This window comes from Falco biarmicus, chromosome 3 (genome assembly GCF_023638135.1).
Source record: "Falco biarmicus isolate bFalBia1 chromosome 3, bFalBia1.pri, whole genome shotgun sequence".
Classification (NCBI taxonomy): Eukaryota; Metazoa; Chordata; class Aves; order Falconiformes; family Falconidae; genus Falco; species Falco biarmicus.
In genome coordinates, this window is record NC_079290.1 from 61,165,303 (window position 1) to 61,191,371 (window position 26,069).

The 26,069-nt window shown below is 39.1% G+C and overlaps 1 protein-coding gene across 9 annotated transcripts in view; it reads right to left on the bottom strand.

Moving 5' to 3' along the window:
- PPP4R1 (protein phosphatase 4 regulatory subunit 1) overlaps positions 1–26,069 on the bottom strand; it is a 66,346-nt gene that overhangs the window by 22,062 nt on the left and 18,215 nt on the right. For 5 of the 9 annotated variants that reach the window (XM_056333603.1, XM_056333601.1, XM_056333597.1 and 2 more), the window contains 8 exons: positions 20,700–20,806; positions 11,561–11,703; positions 10,039–10,185; positions 8,332–8,439; positions 7,536–7,601; positions 5,197–5,355; positions 3,947–4,077; positions 1,866–2,386 (listed from right to left, as the gene is read on the bottom strand). In XM_056333603.1, coding sequence (XP_056189578.1) covers positions 1,866–2,386; positions 3,947–4,077; positions 5,197–5,355; positions 7,536–7,601; positions 8,332–8,439; positions 10,039–10,185; positions 11,561–11,703; positions 20,700–20,806 — 1,382 coding nt within the window. Of the gene's footprint in view, positions 1–1,865; positions 2,387–3,946; positions 4,078–5,196; positions 5,356–7,535; positions 7,602–8,331; positions 8,440–10,038; positions 10,186–11,560; positions 11,704–20,699; positions 20,807–22,349; positions 22,393–26,069 lie in introns of all 9 variants that reach the window. The other 4 variants (XM_056333606.1, XM_056333604.1, XM_056333598.1 and 1 more) reach the window with 3 other exon arrangements.

Genomic DNA, 26,069 nt, shown 5'->3' on the forward strand with positions numbered 1-26,069 from the left:
ACTGAGCATAAGGTCCAAAACATAGGCATTAAGTCAGCTACTCAGAGACTAAAGTCTCGATACCAACCTGTTCCATGCACACTTTAGTGTTTGAGACAAGCATGCAAAATCCATACTATTGTATTGGTTTAAGTCTCAATTTCCTTATGCCTCAAGGCACTTTGTGTAAAACAAAAATAGCAACATTATCAAATCAAAACAGGCATGTTGTTAAATTCCAGCTTCTGAAGTATTTAGACTGAATAACGAAGAGTACAGGCAAGAGGGAGGGGGAAGAAGAGTACAAGGTTTAGGTGTGTTCCATGGGACTTTGCTACACAGCCTTGACCAGGTCAGACATACTGAACAGCATAGGATGATGACTGAGTAATTAAGAACACCCACCCCCACCCCACTCCAAATTAGAATAAATGGTGCTGGTAACCCTAATTCAAACCTCTCCTAACTTGTGAGCACTGGGAACCCATGGTGTTGACAACCTAGTAATACTTTTCTTCTACTGAAATGTGCAAGTGCTAGTGGACAACTAACTGCATAGAACACCTCTTGACACCTTGCTACAAAAAAACCCAACCTGCTCTGAAACAAGACATGAACACACACACAACAGAAACGACTCCATAACACGGGACAATTCTAGACGTACAAATACATGCCTATATAAATCTTCATTAGAAGCGTTTCAGATATGTTCTGTAACTGGACAGAACAAGGTTGTATAAAAACAAACCTGAACAGCAGTGCAAGTTTTAACAGTGGGCTTCAGAGATGGGTTCTGCAAAGACTGAGATCATTAGCAAGGCTGAAACATTTTCTTCTCTTGCCTTAGGGAAAGAGTGCCCAAAGCACTCTTAAAGCAACAAAGCTTCATCTGCTGACTTCACAATAGATTAGATAGAAACAGCCCAAAATGGATTAAGGAAAAAAGTTATCAGCATATCAACCTACTAACAAACAAAAAGAAGCTGAAAGCAGAATCAGTTTATTCTAAAAAGTTTTTCCCACTCCCAGCTTGCCCCTCCTTTTTCTTCCTACTTTTTCTGGTACAGAGGCATGCTTTCCCCTAGGGATTCTTTAGCTCTAGAATAACAAGGCTTGTTCCTCAGTGGTACTTCTGGACTTTGACTGCAATGATCAAGTGCCTTATGGTATTCATAAGCTGAATAAATTCTAAGAAAGGTATCTCCAGCAGGTACATGTGAAACAGCCAAGTCATTTTAGCCCAGGAGGTGCCTCTGAGGTACAGCTCCACCAGCTGCTCTATACTTATGAAACCCTTCCACAACCTTCAAGAGCTTTTCAAAAGGAGGATGTGCACTCACTTCAAAAATTCAGTTTGGATCAATTCTCAGTGTGACACAAACTTGGCACACTTAAGACAACAACATCTGACTGCAGTAATAAAGCCGTTGCACAAAAATGGAGATCAATTCATTAAAAATATAATTGATAATGCATAAAATTAAAACAATTCATCACACTTCAATGTTTTAAAAAATAATCTTAATCCGCCTTCTTATTCTGCATGTATGCTAACTATAAATTAATTTCCTGATCAACAGTTTAAGCCATTGAACCATTTATTTGATTACACTGTCAAAACAAGCAGTCAAAAGTTTATACTGCTAACTCTATGTGTATTCAGTTTACCGAAGGAATCATGCTACCTTTAAACATCTTTACACAAACACAAGTTCTCTTTTAGTTCATCAATTATCACAATTAAAACAGAGACAATCTCTTTGAGGACTGGAAGAAAGCAGTACTTGTCACTTCTAAAACAATGGAAAGGTTAAAGCCTAAACTGCTAAAGCAACATATGTTTACCTTCGAACAGTAAAAATGCTTCGGTATCTTTACTATACCTTTAACATCTGGATCATCTATATGGGGTTCCAAATTTTCTATCATTTCTTCCAATTCTTTCCTTGTTGCCATAGGAATGTTTGGAGACACCGGCATGGTGAGTTCCTGAATTTCTCTATCAAGTATTCTCTCAGAATTCTGCTGAAGCTCAAAGTCAATATCTATTTCAGGAAGTGGAGTCCTCCAGAAATGGAAAGAGTTGTACAATTCCTGCTCTGAAAGAGAGGTTTCCTGTGAATTCACCCCAGCCTCCCGCAGACCTGCTGTACAGCAATAAGAACTTCGCTCATTCTCGTCAGCCACTTCCCCACAAGATTCTGAAGACAAAGTGCAATGGAAGGATGACTCAGTCTGGAAATTGCTTTCCCTCTGGGAGTTACTTGACACCGTATTTTGATCTTCCATGGCATTTTCAAGTTTTGTGGAAAAATCGTCATTATCAACATTTGAAGACAGATCCTCTGTCCTGTTGTGCTTATCCTCTGTTGTGACATCTTCTGTAGTCCTGACTTGTCCACTGCTGAATGCCAAAGCAAATGAACATTTAAAAACCAAAACACACTTGTTACAAACATGCTCTTGAAAATTCACACACATGCTATCAGCTTGCTATTTATCAAACTAGTTTTAATTACCGCATAGCAAAATAAATCACAGAATCACAGAATGGTTGAGGTTAGAAGGGACCTCTGGAGGTCATCTGGGCTAACCCCCCTGCTCAAGCAGGACCACCCAGAATCAGTTGCCCCGACAGCTTTTGAATATCTCCAAGGACAGAGACTCCACAGCCTCCCAGGGCAACCTGTGCCAGTGCTTGGTCACCTTCACAGTACAAACAAAACAACAGAAAAAGTGTTTCCTGAAGTTCAGAGGGATCCTCCTGTGTTGCAGTGTGTGCCCACTGCCTCTGGCCCTGTCACCGGGCACCTCCACAAAGAGCCTGGCCCTGCCCTCTTTGCGCCCTCCCTTCAGGTATCTGTGTACACTGGTAAGATCCCCCTGAGCCTTCGCTTCCCCAGGCTTAGCAGCCCCAGCTCTCTCAGCCTGTCCTCGCAGGAGAGATGCTCCAGTCCCTTCAGCAGCTTTGGGGCCCTTCACTGCACTCTCTCCAGTATGTCCATGTCTCTCTCATAATGGGGAGCCCCTGAACTGGACCCAGCACTCCAGCTGTGACTTCACCAGTGCTGAGCAGAGGGTCAGGATCACCTCCCTCGACCTGCTGGCAAGGCTCCTCCTAGTGCTGCCCAGGACACTATCAGCCACCTTTGCTGCAAGGGCACACTGCTGGCTCATGTTCAACCTGGTGTCCGCCATGACCCCTACGGCCTTTTCTGCAAAGCTGCTCTCCAGCTGGTCAGACCCCAGCCTGTACTGGTACCTGGGGTTGTTTCCCCCCCAGGTACAGGACTTCACATTTCCCCTTGTTGAACTTCAAGAGGTTTCTGCCAGTCCATTTTTCCAGCCTACTGAGGCCCCTCCGAAGGGCAGCATGAACCTCTGGCACATCAGCCACTCCTCCCAGTTTTGTGCCATCAGCAAACTTGCTGAGGGTACACCCTGTTCCACTGTCTGGGTAGTTAATGAAGATGTTAAACAGGGCTGGACCTTATGTTGACCCCTGAGGTACCTGACCAGTTACTGGCCTCCAACTATGTGTCAGTCACTGATCAGTGCCCTCTGGGCCCAGCCATTCAGCCAGCTGTCCTCACTGCTTGTTCTCAGCTTGTTCAGTTGATGTTGCTTTATCAGCTTCTCTTTAAGGATCTTAAGGGAGACCATGTCAAAAGCCTTACTGAAATCTAGGTAGACTATATCCACTGCTCTCCCTTGTCTATCAAGTCAGTCACGTCATCACAGAAGGTATACCCTAAGATATCTTAAGTTAATGAATAGTCATGTATTTTTAGTAAATTACTGAAAGTTCTAGTAGTCTATAAGTAAGATTAGAAGTTCCAGATCTTTCCGTCTACCAAGATAAATATTCAATTTATACAGGAAAGTTAATTTTCTTAACTTGAAGTTCATGCAGAAGAAAAAACAAGGAGGAAAAAACAATTCGTAGATTTAGCAAGTTTTTTACCTGCTTTCCTGTGCAGAACTACAATCTTCTGGGTTTTTACCATCTTCTTCTTTAAAGTACTGGCCGCTGCTGGATGGATTAGCAAAAGTTGATATGAAAGGCCCCAGAGACTGAAAAGCAGCTTGACGGACCTAGTGGACAGGGTCCAAGGTGAAAAAAAATTATTTATATATATAAAAATCTTGCTGTGCTATAAAACAAACACCTGCTACTAGGAATTGGAAGGGTCATAAGCCTACTGAGGAAAGCAACAGCAGAGGCTCTTGCCTAGATAGTCAGCCAGCTGTATACATAAAGTGCTAAGTGAAAAAAAAAATTAAGAAAAAGCAGGGCAAATCATGGGTAACTAAGCTGACAGTCCTACTCCCCACAACCAAAGAAATCACAATTACTTAGACAGTAGAAGCAGGTAAATTTGAAAGCTCAGTTAAGAATTTTAACAACTTAAAAGACTTAAAGGAAAAAATTACGCAGTGAACAGACATTTCACTACTGTAAGTCCGACTCACAATAAGCTCTGCATTTTTCTCCCTTTCCTATTTGGCTTTGCTGTTCATTTGCTCCACCTTTCTCCTACTATTTTCTCTCTCCTTCTCAAAAGTTATCTACCTCAATTCTTATTATTTTATGAATTCTGCTGGACTACAACTTGCACAACTTTCCAGGATACAAGATCTCATGCTCCTGTGCAAAAAATGTGCTTTTGGCTCTTAGAACAAATCTGCTCAATAACAAACATACCAAGGTTAGAGTACATCTTCAAGACAAAAGAAACACCCCCCCCAAAAAAAAACCAAAAAACACACAGAGGAAAAAAAAACGCCAAAACACCACCACCACCGAAAAAAACAGCAACAACAAAAAAACCCAGAAAATCCCACCCAAACCAAACACAAAAACAACAAACACTACCACCACCACCCCAAAAAGGGAGGTGGTGGTAAGGAACCTGAAGAAATACAAATAAGTCACATCTACTTTCCAGTTTTGTTAATGACTTTCAGCAATGTTAAGTAACAGACAGTTCTGTAGCTAAGAAAAGGTATCCCACTGATGGTTTCTCTTACATGCTGCATTGAAAACGTGAGGGACTCTACAAGCATTGACAAACTACGCAGTCAAAGAATTTAGCTTGAGTCGCGTGAAACAAGTTATGTTACCCACACCTATGGGGAAAAGTTCTATATGGACTATTACAGCAAAATCCTTTAAATATAACAGCTCATCAAGAAATAAGAAACAGTTCTTACCCATCGTGAAGGATCACTAATCAAGTTAATAAAAAGGGCTGACAATTTTGTCCTCCGGACTTCCTGTGATGTTGCACAAGAAACTGCCATGAAGCATTCAGCGCAGGCTTTCCTAACTCCCCACACATTATCAGAGCAGAGCTGGAAAAACCTCGGCAGCTATTAGGAACATAATGAATAAGTTTGCAAGTCTTAACAGGCAGCACTAGTTTCAAAGCAAGCTCTTTTTTCACATTTATTTCCTTCATATGCTTCTCCGCCCTCATACTCAGATGCATCAGTTTAATATTTGCAAGACAAAGAACACACATTCAGGAGCACCACCCTTCTAATCAGTTGCTCTCACGTTACTTATGGATACAGATAAGGAAAATGCAGCTGTCTGAAGAACAGCAAGGAAGTCCTAAGTTTCTAACCTCATTTATAGCCAAAAAACCCAACTCCAAAACTATCCCCAAGCTCATAAAACCTATCATAAGACAAACTCTCATCTCTACACCATTCTTTTAAAGCAGGTCGGAACATTGATCGGAACAAAACTCACAAAGAATACTGTTGCATTAACGTTTTGCTCATCAGAGACCAGATTTTTTTGTAAGATTTTCACTCAAATGTAAACGAAGAGCATCTTCAGAAAGAAAGAAAACCTTTCTTTCCCACCTAAACTTCCCACTGTTGGATTTACCAATTTCTGTCGTTACCCTGAATCTGGGTTATTCACCCGGGGTGCAAGCGCCGATCCACACACAGTGTCGAGATACTTGTGCAGCGCCTGTCTGCGCAGAGATGAGTGCTAGGTGGTAACCCACAAAGCCAGCACACCACTTAACACATAGCAGAACCTTTTAGACACTTTGAACAATTTTTACAGTTGTTTAGTCACGCTTAACTCTCATTGGTTCTTACAAGTCTCGTCTCCACTTAAAAGTACAGTGTGCTTTTTTTTAACCATGCTCGTTTGGTGGGGAGGGAGAGGGCTTTGTTAGTAGGGGGCTCTCTTTGCTTGAGGGTGGATCTTTTAGTATGCTAATTTGGATAATTCACACACAGTTCCCGTAAATTTCTGGTTAGTCTCATTAACCATTTGGTGATCCCTGAGCTTATTTTGTGCTCCAAAATGTCGTATTTATGGTCAGTTCCTTCTTCCAAGGCCATGTTTTTTTGTTAACTGTTTGTAAGGATTAACTTACATCCCTTTTTTTCAAATTCTTTCTTGGTTTTCACTATAGATGAAACGATTTGAGTGTGAGAAGTGTGAGAAATCAATTTACATCCCAAAGCAAGAAACATATGGGATGTAAATCTGCAAACGCTACTTAATTATCAAATGGCTTGAATCACACAGTACCTAGGGAAAAACGCAGCAAATGCTGTAAGAATGTAAAAAATGCCTTGAGGGTTACACTAGCCTTACCTGTCTCAGTACCACATCTGCAAAAAGCTGCAGAGCCTCTTGCTGAAGTCACCCCTGCATTTATGCTCTCTCCAAGTCAGTCCCTCACTAATTCATGACACTGACTCATCAACCCACTGTCCACATCCTCAAGAGGAGAAAACTTGAAGAAGGATCCCTGCAACTGTCAGGTTGATTTCTGCTCCCTAGCCCCATCACGTCTCCAAGCCTAGCAAAATCCACCAGCCCCTTGGACCTGCCAGGAGAATGGGAGCACTGCCAAGGATCCTCTGCTCACTGCTCCACCCAGTTCCCTGCTTTTCCATTTTGAATTTATACCTCTTCCCTTCATTTGTTATTGCCCAGATTAATTTTCTCTGCCTTTCCTTCTCTTTCCCTCCCTCCCAGGAAGGCTGTGAGGCTTTGTTAGAGCCACGAAAACTGACTTTAAAAGATTAAATCAATGAACAGCAGCATTAAGTGATGTTTAAAGAGGCCACATAAGCCACTTCTAGCCGTCTATACCCTCCCATGCTCCTCCTGTATCTGTCATCTCTTATTGGGCATTAGATGGACATTAGAAGGCACATTCCTGCCTACTTCTTGCTTAATGTATTTTTGAACTTGCAAATACCCTGCCTCCACAGCCCGACATATTTTTTTCAGTCTGGTTTAAACCCTTCTCCCAGCTCTAGAATAGAGTGGGCCTTAACTCTAGATCATGTGACTTGGCAAATAAGAGTTCTGTATTCATAACTGTCTTCAAGATTTTGTAAATATCAATCATAACCTCATGTCAGCAAAACTGATGAAGTCATGCTTCTTTTAGTCCCTCGTAAGGGAAATGATCAGACAACTACTACATCCAGGTGCCCTTCTTCTGTACCTTGTCCAGCTGTACTACTGGCTTGTATTAAAAAGAAACATCCTTTCAGAAATGGCTTACCAGCATTTCTTCAGTGGCTTGCTGCCCAACCACGCTGCAGATATCTCCAAAATTGGCTGCACATACCTTGCAGACAAAACGCAAAAGATAATCACTATAGTTTTCATACAGCACACAAAATCAAAGGAAAAAATAAACAGCTTTTAAAACCATAAAATAGGTTTTAGTGCAAACTCAGTATCAGTTACTTCCCCATTCCATCAGATCCCATGGTTTAAAAAAAAAAAAATAAATTCAGACTGGTTTTCTTCAATTCAAGCTTAATCAGTCTTTTTTAATTACAAAATAACCACCCAGAAATAAAGTGAAAGGTAAGAGGGATTAAAATGTGTTCTAAGTGCTGTCAAACTAAAGAATACAAGCAGTTATCAGGGAAAATAAGCTATGCAATGGCAGGGTAAAACCAAAACACAGCCTCAGCACCCAAATACCGTGCTGGAGTACTGGTTTATTTCATCTTAATGACCATCTTTAATTCCATCTATACACAAAGATATGAGCTCAGGTGGCTGATATGCTGTATCAGTTACTGTTGGTTCACATTTTTGTGGCTACCTACACAATCATAAGGACAAGCAGAATATTTCTTTATTTCTGATAATAAAGGTAGGGAGTCTGGGAAAAAAAATCACTGTCAAATAAAATCTGTGGGGGAAAAAAACCACAAAGAAACCCCATAGCTTTCACTTATATATGTAACAAACAAGATTTAGCAGGAAAATGTTATTTAGTCAAATGAAAGTCCCAAGTTCATGACATTCATAGATAATCCAGACCAGATGCTGATAATTCATACCTTACGAACATGAAACATTCTGCAGTCACAGCACATCTCACAAAACCTAGGAAGAACAAGTCTTTCTGTGATGTCCTTTCCCACCATGGAGGCCATTTTGCACATTATCTGATGGACAGACAGACACTAATCAGGGATGCTTGCACAACACACAACTTCATGCCAGTTAAGCAGAGGCTTTTTTCATTTGTTCTTCATTCTGATGCACATAATTTTATTGGAAATTGTGAAAAATATTGGGAAAAAAACCCGTATTTTTAATTGAAAAAGTTTGGCCACTTCTAAAAAAATCCTATGGGGTTTTTTTTTCTTTTTATTCTCACCCTCTCATGATGTAAAATAGCTGCAGAAGACATTGCTTTTCACCAAACTAAATCAAATTCCTAACTAATGGAGGTGAATGAACTCAGAAATTACTCTCATATCTTGCCAGACCTACAAAAAAAAATACCCAAGAAGATTCTTTCACTGTTCGAATACTTAATGAATATATATTCACAATTAACAGAAAATTATTGACAATTAATATTCTGAAGTAACTTCTACAACTTCTGTTGTAAAAATTACAACATTCCATAATGAGGATGAGGCCCCCCTAACATAAAATTACTGGAAAAGCATATCCTACTAAAGAAAGTGAAAGCTCTTCCCTCTAACTGCTCTTTCAGATTTTTATTAAAACTTTCCAAAAAAGAAGGTAAACTGAAATAATTTTAACTTTACTAATCACGTCAGTAGAACTATTTAAATTAATTTTCCTGTAATAGCAAATTATTATTTGTCTAACCTCTAGGGGGTTGGTGAGCTACAGAAACCTTTGTCAGGTTTCAATATCTTCAAAACAATGAAACTGCATTAAAAAATATTCTTATTTACATTATATTTCCTTACATATCTGTAAGCTTCTTCAAGCAAGTACTAGAAATTCGGTACCAAATGCAATAATGCCCAGCCTGCTTACTGTTTACAAGTTCAGCCACATTATGGAAGTAAAATATTAAATGAGGTCTCAAGCAAAACCAAAAGAATAAAAATAATCGTCCAGCAAAAAGCATCAACATAAATTGCAAAAATTCAAGGGAATCATCAGGGCACACATATTTTGCCATTTCTCCTTTACAAATTACATTATTTGCCTACTGTTTTAATTTCACACATAGTATTTTATAATTATTACGGTTGTGTCTAATGCAAAAAATAAATCCACGAATCAACAATGAATTACTCAACTCAGATGCTTATTATTTTTTCCAATAAAACAGGACAAAATCAATAAAGAGAATAGACATAGAGCAAAGTCCAACAGAACTCAAGCATTAGATTTCCCACTGATTGAAATTTTCCACAAATGCAATTTAAACCTCCATAAAACAAACCAACCTGAAAAAAAACCCAAAAAGGGAACAATAGCAGATGCTTTGAATTATTCACTTAATTATGAAATATTAATTAAATAATTAATTTAACAGTAATCCCATGTGCTCCCTTGTCCAGCTGGGGTTTTCTTTACAGCATATATAAGCTACCGAATCTAAATATAACCTTGAGTGTAACACAGCATGGAAAAAGTTACAGATTATTTATGGATATTAGTGCAATTTTTTTGCTTTAATACCACATGGATGTGCAACTTGGAAACACACTACCATCACTGCAGTATCAAGCATTCAAGCAAACTATACTGTGTGATTTTGTATTGTTACTTACAGCCACAGCTTCCGTTTTCACATCATCGTTGCTGTCTGGAGCTGTCAGATCTATCAGAACAGGGCATACTTTCGTCTCCACATCATATCTCTCTATGAGTTCTTGCTCCAACAGAACTAATAATGCTGCCTGGCTTGTTTTTCTTACCTATCATAAAAAGACAAAAAAACAAACCAAGGAATTCAAAGAGGTTTTCTGTTTAAATGTGTGTTCTTCATTCTGGAAGCTGTACCTATACACTGCCACACACCTATACTAATTGCACTTGTCGAGAGGAGGAGTGATCCAAAAGCAGTTTTGCAGACACTTCATGTTTGAAACAAACTGTGGTTGAACCCAAGAACACTTGCATATCTTAAACTAAGGCAATGCTATTACAGAAGTGCCCACCTACACACTTCCCAAAACACAGGACAGCAATGTCAAAAAAAGCAGTCACGGCAAAGCTCATGCAATATATAAAGAAAAGCAGCACGACTAATTGGGAGTAACAAAGTTCAGAGGAATGTGACTTTTATTTAAAAAATCCTCTTTTTCTGAGATTAACAAGTTTGGCTGCCAATGAATAACTGTGTTTATTTTGTATTTTAAGTTCTGAGACACAATTTTGCTTAGTCCCACCTAAAAAAAATGCCTGTACAACAATAAGATAAACATTAATAATGGACTTCACACATGGCTAACCCCTGCCTCTCTTAAAAAAAATTCATTAGAAAAGAAAACATCACATACAGCAAGGGGCTATATACTGCAACATAACAATTTTGAAAACACCTTTGAGATCTTTGTTTCAGAGCAACCCAGCCAAATGAACTATGGAGTATCAACAGAGGTTAAGACAACAAAAAGAACCACTGAATCTGCAAGCAAGACAATATCAAGCAGATGGCTGTTGTATTATACAAGAATCAGCAAAACAACTACTAAGAACAATAGGTTTGGATACCTATTTTTAATTATGGAAAATTTAGAAAGGGCAAGACAGCGGGGGGGAAGAGAGACAAACTCAGAGGCCTAAAATTCTTAAACTAACGTATCAACTAGGAGTAGTCTATTCAGAAATGATGTGGAGAAACCTAGAGAAAGCTTTAGGCAAGCTAACTCATACCTGCAGAGCAAGTTCAATCTGAAAGCTTTATTGAATCAATATACAAATAACTGGTCGCGAAGGCATAAAAAGGAGCTAAAAAAATTGAATTATACCAAGGAGTCAGTTCTTCATGACTACTCTTCCTTTTTGACAGAATTTAAATTATGTAAGCATCTCTAAATGACTGTTTGATTTTGTCCATAAGAATACAATACCAGATAAAAGGCCCTAAATCAGAACAGATCATGTTAGATGTAAAGATGTTGGAAATTTTCTTTAATCCAGAAGTTCAGAGTGCCATGTACTTCATGTTAATTCAAAGTCTTTTTACCCCCAAAATATTACACACTTCTGTGATGCTAAATTATTTAAATTTAACATCACACCAGGTATATTCAACTAGCTAATAAACTGTTTGTAAGAGACACTTACCTGGTTATTTTGGTCTGCGAGGTATCGTACCACAATAGGCAGTAAGTATTTGGAAAAAGCATATGGGATCGAAGGTCTGTTTTCTTGACAGAACATAGCAATATGAGGCACCTGTTCCATCAGTTCTGCCCGCACTGTTGGCTCTGTCAGGGTCAAGATATAACCAAAAAAGGCACAATAAATGTTTACGAGGACACTGCCAGATACTGTCAGAACAAACTTCTTACAGTCCCGTACACACAAAGTATGTTCTCAAGTGTTCACATCAGTAAGTTTATGTCAAGCTTAATTCTGACAAGCACCATCTTTTTGCAAAACCAGGTACAACTACACTCCGTATTGCTAAACTACTAAAAAGATGGGTCCCATATTCTTAGTAAAAAAACCCAAGAGGAGGTATAAGAAAGCAAGCTACCAAACATTACAAGTATCAGAATCTGTCTGAACTCCCTATGAATGCCACCTATTTCAAAGAAACCTGCTGAGCAGAAAGTCAACCCAAATTGGTACTGCTACGAGAAGAAATGAACTGAGGGGGCTGTACACAGCCCCTCCCACTTTTTCAAAGGCTGCAGATGGGAAACAGAACAGAATGAGGAACCATCAGACTGGGCAAAGAGGGATGGAGGGCTGAGAAGCAACTGACAAGGAGTTAAGACCAGCAACTAAAAGGAAAGGAGACTGGAACTTGCTGTACAAGAAACTGGAACCAGGGCCCAGTGCCAGGACTGGCGGGACTTACTCCCACCTTTCCCAAAAGGCTACTATTTCAAGACATGCCCAGGACATGATCTAAGGGTACGAGAGGCTCATGTCACGACACTTATCACTAGGATCTCATTCTCTCTTCTTAGGACTCCTGCCTTACTTCTTGCAGTAGACATGATGACTTGGGGTGGGGGGCAGGAAGGAGGGAGAATGAGGAAGATAAATTTGGCTGAAGCTGTATGTTTGGCAGCGGTGCTTCTTAAATTGTTTCTGAATTTCCTTCAGGCAGTTCCCACCCTCTCAAAGCCAAAACCTGCAGCTCCATTATGCCAGTGCAACTGTTCCTGCAGCCAGACAACAAACCATATCAAAGAACTCATCTGGCTGACACAACTTTTGCCCCACCACAGCAGCATGATTAAACAGCAAGAAGTGGCACTTAAGATTGTTCTCCCTCTGCAGTCACAGATTTCCCTCAAGTAGCAGAACTATGTGATGACAGAATCAAGCAAGTGATGGTAACAGAGGGCACTGGGACTGCTTACTGTGACATTACCATCAAAACAGGATGAAAGAAGCAAAATGCAGAGAAACCCAAGCCATTCCTTTGTCTAGCACAAAGCTGTGCAAAATGCTCAAGCCAGACTCTTCACAGAGTAACTGCACGCTGCTCATGTGATTGCAAGTCTGAACTCTGCGTCTTCACTGCTGAAGAAATACCAGCACTGCAATCAAAGCAAACAGAAGAGATCTGTATTAAGCATATCAAAAGCTACGTATAAAGCTTTAGACACTAGGCACTCAAAGCAGGCACACTGTTTTGACTGTGATACCTCTACAGCTTGCCCACTCACTGGTAAAGTAATGGTAACACTTCCTTTCCCCAAATTGGCTAGATTTGTTGGGAAATTGAATTCATAAATTTCTTTATGAAGCACTCCAGTAAGAAAGCAATGTGTATCAAAACCATAAGATCCTTTTTTCCTCAGAACAGGGTTCATCTATTATGCAGCACTTAAGAGAGTGGCCACGCTACCTGACAGTACTGAAGAGCTGCTCACGTAAAGTGAGCCCCCTTCTTCCACAGCTACTAAGCAAGCTCTGGCTTTGTGAGGAACACAGACAGATGAGATGGTACAATTAAAGATTTGAAAAATTAATGCCCAGGAATGAATTAGAACTGTAAAGTCACACTAGTTCTTACATCCCCTAACTTTTAAGTACATGGCTTTGCAATCTTAGCAAGGTCAATTCAAACCAACCAACAAACGAGCACTGTGTATGTAACTGGCTGTGTAATTCAACACCATAATTCATTATCAAAAAGGCATTTGTGCTGTTCTCGGCAATTACTGCTGCTATGCAAGAACCTGAACCTTAAGCTTACCAATTCAGATAAGAGCTCAGTTCTTCCAAATGCTGAAGCATATGTTCCAGTGTGTACTGAATAGAGCCTAATCTTGCAGTCTGATGAGGTTACAGTAGAGCTTTTTTTGCATTATGTTTTCTAAAGACTCAAGCAACAATGCCAAAAATCTCCACTAAAGATAAGGCTCTTTCTCATTCCCTTCATCCATTCCTCAGCTTTGTCTTTAGCTTAGACAGGTGGCAGCTCCAAATACAGATTCCAGCAGGCTTCAATATCTGACAGCATCCACCATTTCAGCTTAATCTTTTCTCTTTTTATAACCAAATTTATGGTTTGGTCATCACCACAATGAATGGATCAAGGCATTATCACTCAGAATTACTACACACAGCCTCTTAAAGCAGAAGGTCATCTAGCTGGGGAATACATCTATATTACATATTTTTTTACACTGTACAATACAGTCAGGAATAGACTTTCATACAGTATAAAGAACATCTGGGTGGAGAATTTTGCTTCACATCAAGACTTAAAGTTTCTATTTTAGGCACTCTGGAAAATCACCATGTACAATTAGGTTCTCCATAACACTTGCTTGGAACAGTATTTTTCCATTTAGCAGAGGAAGTATCTTTAAATACTACTCTTTTCAAACTATGTCCTGAAGGTACAAGTCTATGCCTTAAAGTAGCAGGCTACTAGGGAAAAAAAGCTGAACTTGTCCAAACAAATCTGAAAACAAATATTAATATAAAAAATTTGATCTCAGAAGCAAACTCATTTTTCTTCTTATTCATTAGCACTTTATTTCATTCTATTGGGTCTTGTGCATTCTCTAGATACAGAATTACACTGAACTGAGTTTTAGAAATCAAGCAAAACTAAGAGAATGACAGAAGAAAATGAAAATAGACTTCCCTTTCTTCTGTTTATGAAATAACTTTGAAAAGAGGGTGCCAGAATGACACAGTTCTACCCCTCTCAATTTCCAGGCCACATGAAGCCAGCAATATATTCCAACCAGCGTCTCCAGAACCTGAGCAGATTTTGATCTGCACACACCATCCTTCAATTTAGCTATTTCACAATTCACTGTTTAAATCAACATTCCAAACTAACTCCAAAATCACAGAAGTCATTAACTGCTCCTTCCTCACCCATGAAAAAACATTTAAATGTCCCTTAGAAATTGACACCATCTCTCATGTAAGCCAAGTGCCAATATATTCATCTAACTAGTCCTAGCACAGCCACTTAGCTTTCCTACATAAATTTGTAATGTTTATTTCATCCCTGCTGAGGCTTCAGTTCACTTCGTATTTCACTTCAGCTGAGAGGAAGTAAAGCACCATGGTTACCTGTCTACTGGAAATTAAAAGGGGATTATTGCAGGGCTGCACAGTACAATACCAACTAATTGCTCCAGAACAGTTATTTGCAAATGAAGTAATTACTCCAGAGCCAGCTCACAACCAGATTTATTTCACAATAGCTTATTCTACAACGTACAGTATTTAAAAGAAATTCTGCAATGCTTTCATTATCCAAAAAAGACGATTCTGGAATACAAGCAGCAATCAATTTCCCCTGCATCTGTGAGGGGCTGTAAGGTTTTTGTGTTATACTTGTATATGAAGAACAATTACTGGTGATGTTAATGCTGCTTTAACTGACATTTTTCATTATTTTTTTAAGTACACAGGAATATTAATAATATTAACATTTGTTCTTGTTAAGGGTTGTGAGTAAGAAGTAAAGGTGTAAGTGCATAGCTTCACATTTACACTTACATTCTTTAAAAAAATGTATCGGTGAAAGGCAAATGAGAAATGCTAGAGAGAAACAAGCAGCACAGAAAACACCTTCATTCCCTTTCCCCTATATAGATCCCTACTTCTGTATTCAGCCTGAATATAAGGTCCACAGTATACTAACCTGCCAAACTGCCAACAGCACAGCAATAGTACTGGATTTGTATACACACCTGTTCTCAAAGTGAGTGTCATTTGCACGATCAGAGACAAAGTTTAAATAAATTCTAGTTTGTCAACTCAAACTTTAGCTATACCCTTCTTTCCCAAATATAACTTTCCCTTCCCCTCTTCTTTTCTTTCTAGGGTCATCCATGTTTTTAATTCCATTACTCATTTCCCATTTCATCTGTCCCTCCAACTTTCATACCTTTTTTGAAGACAAAAGAAAATCTGGACAAGTAAAATACACTGTATCCAGGGCCCATTCCTTTGGGCTTAGGAGTCCATCAGAAAGACAGGTTGACTTGTGTGCTGCTTCAGTAACCAGGTTCTTTTCTCTTACTACCCAGAAATGGACTTGATTACTGACTGAGTGAGGAGTAAAATACAAACTAATTAAAGAGGGTAAAGTCACCATTAGTCACCCATCTGATGCATGGAGAGACAAAAGAGGATCACATCAAGCAAAGGAAAAAGTTCTAAGTGTAGCTGGAGGTAAGAGAAGTAGGATGGAAAATCCTGAAACATTAAGTTGCAGAAGGGGAGAAAACACAGGCAAAGCTATTGACAGCTGGGAAGGGTAAATATTAGCATTCCCATTAATGCTGCTTACATACGAAGATATTGTGAAATGAAATGCTGTAATATGTGCTATCTGACAGGTATTGTTGGCCTCTCTCACTATACCAACAGCAGTAATTGAAATGGTCTTACTAACATAGGTTAAGCACTCTATTAAGTAATTTAAGATTGTCAGGCCATCCATATCAAGCCTGATTATACAGCTTCAAAACCTAATGACCAATTAGTCTAATAATTGTTTTTAAAATCAGTTTGTTTCACAAACTGCATTCACAATTGATTCTATGCAGTAAAGAGATTACTTTTCATTTCGGAGAAAAAAATTCTAGTTGGTTATATTCAAGCAAATAAGCACCAGTCTTCCAGGTAGTCCCTTTCTTTTTCCCCATAATTTCTTTAGAATGATACCTATATGTATCTGTTTCATAGTACACTAAAATACCACATCTATTTTAGAAATGAAGATATAGACTCTCCCTCAGAAAATGAAGTTTAAAGCTTCTGGTGCCCCTTGCAACCACACTGAGCAAAATGCCAACAATGCAGTAATTCCAGCTGAGGCCAACTTTCAAAGCCAGTTAATTGTACTTGTGCACACAATGATGAAGCCTTTGTATCTTACAAGCCATTCACAAGCTGGTACCAAAAAAAAAAAAAAAAAAGAGAGAAGTTTGAATGATACTAATTTACTCAAGTGAAACAGACAGACATAAGACCCTTGTCCAAGCTCACATAAGTCTATGGCTAGTCTACATTTGAAGATGAAGAAGGCTCAGCTGTTTTAACACAAATATAAGCATTTTATCTCTAACAAAGGTTTATGGGGGATAAATTCACATTTTCCAAGCACTGGGCTTCTATGCCAAGCTGCTTCTTGGCTTCTATAGGTTCAAAAACATCATAAAAGATGTAACATCTAAGTGGGAAGCCATACCCAACATCCCTAAAGTAACAGAGAAATTGCAAAGCAATTAAACAGCAGAATTGAAAGCAATACCAAATATCTCAGCTGTAGCTATTCTGGGGAACTCACTACCAAAGACAGCAGGGAAATTCAGAGTTCAGAAGGACTGAAAAATACCCAAACCCCACAGCAAAATCACAGACTTAGTAGTAACACCCAACTACAGCAACGAAGATAAACACTGAAGAAAGTAAGTTTTCCAAACAACTGAAATTTGGAGAAAAAGTTTCTTCAGCAAGTAAGCAGGCTGGAGACAGCACATTATTCCCCCACTGCCACTGATGGGTACCCTCCACTGGAGCAGTTAATTTCCAGTATCACCTGAAGTGGATATTTTTTCCCAGTAGAATCATAGTAGTGAACTTAAGGCTGCAAAACCACATGCAACCTGGAACTAATTCATTAGGAAGTACAAACTGCCCTGTCAGGAGAAAGGCCAAGGCGTATCATTGGTACGTGCAGTTACACAACAGTAGTCGGAATTCTCCTTCACAAAACACATTTCACTACAGCTCGCTGTCTATCCACCCGTAACCTGCACACTGGCTGTTGACAGATGTTAAAACATCACTGAGCATTCTTCAGGTATAGACAATATTTAATTCTTTCCCCTCAAAGAAACTTTCATAAATTAGTAATATTAATAAGGCACTACTCAAAGAGTCCAAAGGAGTTCCCATCTAAAGCTATTTCTTTGAGATTTTTTTGTCAATAGTTTTTTCAAAATAGTTTGGGAGCTGTTATTTGCCTTTGTCATGATGCCTCAAAAAATTTACATCTTGGCTAGCCAGTTGGTATGTCAAGATCTGTGTCAATCATACCAAACCACAGCCTCATGACTTTTTGTGCCTTCCATCCCACAACCATATATGTGGACCTAGATCCTTTTGTAGTAAAGATTAATTTTTATTTCATATTAATGCAGTGTTTAGCACAATGGATATAACATTTAGCTTCTTTAAATATTATCACAGTACATGAAGAATAAAAACAGTAACTGTTTTGAAATTCTCTTGCTCTCAAACACAGAAATGGCTGTCTTATTTTAGCCCCAGCATATTAAATAAAAAAACCCAAACACCTACACAAAACCAAAACAGATTAAAAAAAAGCTAAAAAAAGCCCCACAAAATAAAACCCAAAACCAACCCCAAAAACTTAAAAATAAATCAAACAACAAAAAAACCTAAAAATGTTTCTTTTTCAAGCAAAGATCATGTCTGAAAAACAGCAGTCCAACTACAGGACTTCTGAAGTCGCAAGGTATTAACAGTACAGAGGACTGCTTAGGCAACTTCAGGACAGTTGGTATTTCTAGGTCACTGCTGTATCTATATTTTAGATAACAGCAGCAATGGCACAATGAGAGAACAACTATTGTGTACCCTGGGTACATTCTTCAATTCAAACCTCGTTATACCAACACTGCCAAAAAAAGTACTTCACTTTCCGAGACCTGATTTGACCAGAGAAGACAAATACCTCCAAATGTTTTAAAATAGGCATATGACTATCACCTATTATAAATGAGAAGACCTGTACATAGTTTAGTTTGACTTCCCAACAGTGTGCTTTTATTTTTATTTATTTATACATTAAACATGAAGGCTTAACTCCAGGATAGCTCTAACCATACAAGTATCTGGCTCTAACCAAGCAAGTCAAAATGCAGATACTTTTATAATGTTTCCTTATTATAAATTGTGTGGGTTTTTGCTTTACAGAACAAGTTGAAAAAAGTATCGTGAATGGAAAAAAGCATCAGGTAAGAGAAAAATGAAAAACACTTCCAGTAATAGCAACCTTGACAAAAAAAACCCAAACCAAAACAAACCCCCAACAAAACAAAACAAAAAGCAAACAAAAAACCCTGTGTTGCAGTTTTAATAATAGCCAAGCATATATATTAAGACACAAAGCAGATCTAGTTCTGTAATAAATTTTCACATGGTTTAAGACACAAGAATATTCTAATAACCTATCTTACAGAAACAGGCTAAGTCCAGTACTGCAACTGCTTGAGGCACAAAACTCGCTGTTAAGTTTGGAAAATTTAATTTGTGAGGCAGCTGCAGAATCCAGTGCTACTAGTTTGGCAGATCTGAGGCAACTTCCCTAACGCAGGAAAAGCCTGAAATGCTGCTTTTACTGACACTGAGAAAATACCAACCCTGACTAAAAAATGTACTCCACCCTTGTTAAAGGAAACAAATTGATTTTAGCTCAACTCTGGCTGCCATTACATTTCTACCTAAACAAACAATTTGACACACTGGTGGTCACCAATGAAAAACATAAGGCTACAAAGTTCCTGCACAAGGCCATTTTCCCCTGGACAGGTCCCATTTTCCAAACTTGAAATGAAGCTTCAGAAAGTTTCTGATACTCAAAACTGTTAACATGATCACACAAACAAGCACTGTATATAGAGATCCCAGAAGCAGAGCTTTGCTAGGAAAGCACCTAGAAACAGTAGCATGCCACTGTTCTGAATTAAAACCACATTTAATCTTAAATGAATAGCAACTTATGTAATGCTCACAACAAACCATTCTCCCTGGCCAAACAAGGACATTCCCTCAGAAAAATAAACACATGCATTTTAAGTGAAGATAGTAACAACAGGATAATAGAAATTAGTAGAACACCATTTTACTGTTGGAAAGCATTATGTTCTGCAATTCCAGAAGAAGGGAGAAAAACTAACAGACATTAAACAAAAGAAACATTTTCTTCTTGTACAAGATTTAATAAGAGTTTCTCTCCACAGCACTCCTACAATGACAAAAGAATGAAATTCAGATCTTCACTAATGTTTTGCTGCTAAAGCCTTCCTTCTGGTGCTTCATCTGTACCAGCTACATTGAAATCAAGCCTTTCATTCTTTCTAAGAGCATCTTCAGTCTGGAATCTTGTTGCAGCTCTGTCCACACCATTTTTCCCTTCCTCCACTCCCCCACTGCTTTTTAAGCACTCCTTTTATTTCACTTCTTTTTTTTTCCATTATCCTCCTGGTTTTGCGAGCAAAAGCCCTTCTATATTCACAGAGCCCTCCTACTCTTTACTTACACCCCCATCTTGCTTAAATTCCTGCTGCCTCATCTTCGAAACTGGTAGCCCAAAAGGGACAAAGGGAACAACTTCAGCATTTCAAGTCTACCAAAACTAAAAGCATTTTGCACAGATGTTTTGCAAGATTTTTTCAAGGCAAGAAATTAATCTTTATCTACAAATCTAAAATAATCATGTAAATCTGCTGAACAGACAAAGCACATAATATAAGTTACTCAAAAACATACTGATGGGAAGTGGTAATCCTACATTCTGAGGGGGCTTAATTCTGTTGAGGAAAATAATAAGGAAAAAAAGTCATCCTTGGGGCAATGATTTAGTGAAAGGCAATTTTACAATGTTTTATTGCATTTGCAGAAGACTAGTTTTAATACTGAAGATGAAAAAGAACGTACTGGTCCTGTGCTAAACACAGGTTCAGTAATTCTGACTTTCCCTCATTAGCCCAGTAAAATGTTTAATGCTACCTACCTGAATCATCAGCTAATCTGCTGATTCTCTCCAACACAGCAATACAATCTCTCTCATCATCACTGACTTCCTTCAAAGTGTCCAGCAAACTTCGAGCCACCATTTGCCTAGTTTACAAGAAAGATTAAAAATTAGCATTGTGTCCAGAAATAAAGCCAAATCAAAAAGTTGTGTAATCATACAAGTTTCTTAAACCAAACAGTAAGATTTTTACATCGATTCACTTTTAACTCAGTAAATTTTAGTTAGTCCTGCTTTGGGAATTCTTAATTCCGATACCTGCCGCAATCCTAAAGAACAGTTAACTTTAAAATTAACATTAAAAGTATCCCTTTGGTTTACAAGGATAACATAAACCAGCCACAAAGATAAAAAACAGTAACCATCTGCCAAGTGGGCAAACAGGAGCTGAATGTTAGGAAGTCAGTGTCAGCCTTCCATCCTCACCTCTGAATTCCCTAACTTGTTCCATAGAAAGCAAGACAACACCGCTATTGTCGGAACAGTTTTAAACAGAATTATGAACTTATTTCACAGAATCACGAACACTCAAGCTGAAGATTCCCATACTGATGGTGACGTTTAGAAGCTAAACTTCATTCAAATGCTACATAGCGCAATGGGTATACACTGTGAAAATAAAATGTACTAGCCCATTAATGTCTCCATGAAGCATAGAAAATGAAACATCAAGAAAATATGAAACAAGTCAGAATAAACTCAGTTACTACTTCCAATGCATGAGAAATTTTTCTAAGGATTAACTGGTCCATGACAAGATAACAGATGTGGGAGTTTGTCCTCTAAGGTCCTGTTGCAGTCTATGTTACAAAGCCATACACATCACTTAGTTCCCTTAAGAGCCCTAATATTAAGTTTTTAAACAGTGCAGCTGACAATGTGTGGCAATCAACCTTTCTCCTCAACAACAGCCTGTAATGGTATAACACTTGTTTTTCCTCACACTTTTGGACAACATAGGTTGAACATCAGTTCAGAGAGCTAGCAGGATTATCCCAACAGTGAAATGGGCCAAGGAACAGTATCCAACAAGCTGCTAGCCCTTGTACTACCCCAGAGCAATTCATCAAAATGCTGAAGCAGCAAGGGTCAAGTGCCAGATATTTCTGCCTGACAGAAACACTGTTAGGATGTAGCCTATAAAAACTATTGACAAACAGCACGGCTGTAGGCATGAACAGAAGCATAGCTAATCCTGATCATCACTACAAATGGTAAACGTGAGTGATGCTCACAAACTGGTAAGAAACTGATGGTTACATTCCCATTGTATAGGGGAAGCTTGAGAACTTCACAATTCCATGTAACTGGAGAAATGCAGTAGGTTTTCATGAATTCCCAAAGCTAAGCAGACATTTCTATTTTCTCAAACTGAAAATCAGTAATTTACATGTTTCACATTGGCCACTTGCAAAACTATTAAACTCAACTGTTTTGACATAGAGATGAACAAAACTCTCTTAAAAAAAAACCTGCAGAAAACTGTTAGCCTTTAACAAATTTCCTCTCCCTCACTCTTTTTGACTTGTTAAAAAGTGCAACATCTCTCAGCCAAGGTCTTGATATGCAGTTGGAAGTTCAGCTATCAAAATCCTAATGGAGGGAAACAAGACTACATGACACACTAACCTAGAAGCAGAGTTGGCTTGGTCTTTTAAAGGGCTGGACACCTCTGAAAAGAGAAGAGGAACAGATGAAGCATATTTCATAAACCAGCCTGCCTGGATACATGTCTGCTACATATAAAATGTAATATTGGAAAGGGAGAGACACGTCAACTGACCCATGGGGTTGGTCTCAGCAAGTAAGGATCCACACTAAACAGCACTACAACACCCATCTAACAAACAGTACTACATCCCATCTGGCTCCTGGAGACTATGGAATAGCCCCCCTACAATGCTGGGAGTTTTGAGAAGACTCTCATCTCCTCAAGAGCTTTGTTAGCAGTATCCTGAACTGTGGTGGCTGGATCCCAAAGGAAGTCTTTGCTAGTTCCTGTGAGTTGGGCAGATGGTTATGCAGAAGAAGCCACCCTGTAAACTGAAGGCCACAAACCTTCTGCTCAAGAGGAGGAGATGAAAACACAAATCCTAACCTGAAGCAGACATGGACTTATTCATTAAATTCACTCAAAGCTAAGAAGGGGCATTCAACTTTTCCCCTGGACTAAACGTAGAAGATAGCCCCTACCTGCACCCAGGCAGTATCTCCCTCTTTGGCTTGTAATAAAATCAATGGAACTTCTACATTTAGCACATTCTGGTACAAAGCATTACAACCAAAGGCAACAGGCCAAGCTAAGCTCACTTTAAAAAAAAAAACAAAACACCTAACAGGGTAGAAAGCCAGTAATGACAGGGTACTCTCTTAACTCCATCCATCTAGTGTTCTGGGAGACAATATACACTCATGTCCTCCAAACGTTATGGGCTCTGACCTAGTTCTGCCATGATCCCCAGCAATCTGCCAAAATCCTTCTTGTGCCTGCAAGGCACGAACCCAGAACACAGAGCTAAACCTACCTCACATTCGCCACAGGCTGAGCACTAGCATGTAGGCAACTAATGCAGAATGACTTGTGCCCTGCAAGCCAAGACTTTGACATGATCCGCTTACTGGGGAGCTGAGAGTAAGTAAGGGTCCCTGGTGCCCTGTCTAGCAGCCTGATCTTCCTTCTCATGCAAGCATTGGCAGTCGAGCTACAAAAAAGCCTACAGCATAAGATTGCAATGAACTATCAATGCATAGTAGCACAACATAAAGCAAGGAGTAGCTTGCCCAGCAATTTGGCAGGTGAGCACCAGGTGAGCATTTGTGAAATTTTACAGAGCTCTGAAGAATGACCTGTCTGGTCTAGACAACAAAATTAAAATAGGCAGACATGCTTCATGAAGCACAAGAGTCAAGGAGATACCCTTGTGACAGCGAAAAGGAGGAGGAGCCTCTAGGGATAATGACAACGTGCTCATAAACTGCATTCTAACAGGGAATCAGACTCCTTCAAGTACATATGTGACAGAAATAGCTCCACCAACATTAATGATGACAATATAAGTGATTTCAGTGGCATACAGTCTGTTACTATACATTACTCCTGGTTATCAGAGCACAATCTGGGACAAGGATTAATGGTTTACTGCCATTTCCCTCCTGCCACTGGCTTGGGCTTGTGCAGTGCTTGCCTCTAATGAGATACTAAGCTTCACTACAAACTTCTACCTTTGCACATTCTCCGTGCCAGCAGAATTGTCTTCATTGCGGCAACAAATAGAATTGCATCTTCTTGCCTGTTCAGTCAGATTTTGTACCCGATTCCTCCAGGTCCAAAGAGACTTTCACTAGCTGCTCTGGCAAGTGATGCTTCAAATCAATAACCTACAGCTGTGAACTCTCAAAGAGAACTATTTATTCACCACATGTGTCTTTGGCATATGACTGCCACCTAAGCAGCAATGCATCTATTTATCCATTAAATAGCTTACAGCACAAAGAAAGGCCAAAGGCTGGAACGTAGCATGCAGTACAAGAGCTTCAGCTATTATGTGTGCCTAAGTGGAGGAAAATTAGCAAAGTTCGAGTTTTCATGAGCATGCATGGGGAGAGCTTGCCCAATAATAGAAAAACTGGTAAGTTAGGATAACTTGTAGGCACACTTCACTGCAATCAGCAGTGTGATAAAACAGGGATAGATTACAAACATCCTGTCTTTATGTCCACATGCAGGGAACGGATATTTTGAAGACTCCACACACGGATGTAATTAGGATTTGTGACAACATATGTCCAGAAGAGCTATAAATATATTTGCTTGGCTCATTCAAACTCCTTTTATACACCCCTTTGACCTTACTTGGAATCAATACTGGGAGTTCTAAGTGGTATAATTATTGTGTACCAATCACCATCATTAGCCCTTTAATAAATTTCTTGTATAGAATATAAATGAGTTCATCTGCACAATGAGTACATTTAGCAAGTAAGCAGATGTTAAAAGAAAAAAAGAGAAAGGCAAAGAAAGAAGATTATTTTTTTCCTTGCCCATTTTTGAAGAACTTCTAAATGAAGATTTCATTTCATGTTTAAGTGAATACTGGTAGTAGCAACTTAGCAGAACACTATTTTCCCCAATCTCAGAAGACTGTGGAGACCAGTGACGAGCGGTGTTCCTCAAGGGTCAGTATGGGACCGGTGCTGTTTAACATCTTTGTCAGCAACACAGACAGTGAGACTGAGTGCACCCACAGCAAGTTTGCCAACACCACCAAGCTGTGTGGTGCAGTCGACAGCTAGAGGGAAGGGATGCCATCCAGAGGGACCCTGGAAGGCTTGAGGAGTGGGCCTGTGCAAACCTCATGAAGTTAGCAAGGTCAAGTGCAAGATCCTGCACCTGGGTCAGGACAATCCCAAGCACAAATACAGGCTGGGTGGAGAACGGATTGAGAACAGGCCTCAGGAGATGGACTTGGGTTTGTTGGTTGATGAGAAGCTCAACATGGCCCGGCAACATGCTTGCAGCCCCAGAAATAGTGTGTGGTCTGGAGGCTGCCTCTTCATTAATAAAACCATAACCAGAGTCCCACTTGCTTTGGTTTTTAGATACAAGAAGGGTCATTTATAGTAATATTTGTCAGGTTCCTCTCCATTCTCATAGACGAAGAGATCATCTGTGGTCTGATCAACACTTAAAAGACAGTGAGGATGTAGACCATAACATGCCAAAAATTGTCACACAGCAACTCCTTCCACCATTTGGGAAACCGTTAAAGGATTTCCTACCTCACACTCTCTTTTCCTGTTCCCTACCTCACACTCTCTTTTTCTGTTCATCCCATCAAAAATCATACACATATAAATGAAGCATAAAATCTTATTTGCATGTTCCAAATCTGATCTGCTAAAATTTCTTAGGACGCAGATACAGATCCATTTCCATCTCAGAGCAACTGGCTTTGGCCTTCAAGACACCAGCTGAACCATTCAACATAATCACACGCTGCAAATATGATACATATGTAGATGGCTAACCAGACAGAAAACAATAATTAAAACAAATGCAAAAAGAAATAATACTTCAAATAAAAATCATTTTTTTCCCCATAAAAACCATACTAAAAGCAAATTCATCCATTTAAAGAACAAAAAAATTCTTAGCCTAATTTACCCAGGCTCAATAATTAGGTTTCAAGGGTTTGGGCATCTATAATTTGAAGCTGCCATACAAATGTAGGTTCAAGATCACAGAAACAACTGAAACGTTGTTAATTCAATCATAATATTAAATATGTTAAACTACACATAAGTAATTGTATGTGACTATACCATACTGAGACATAAATTAAACTACAT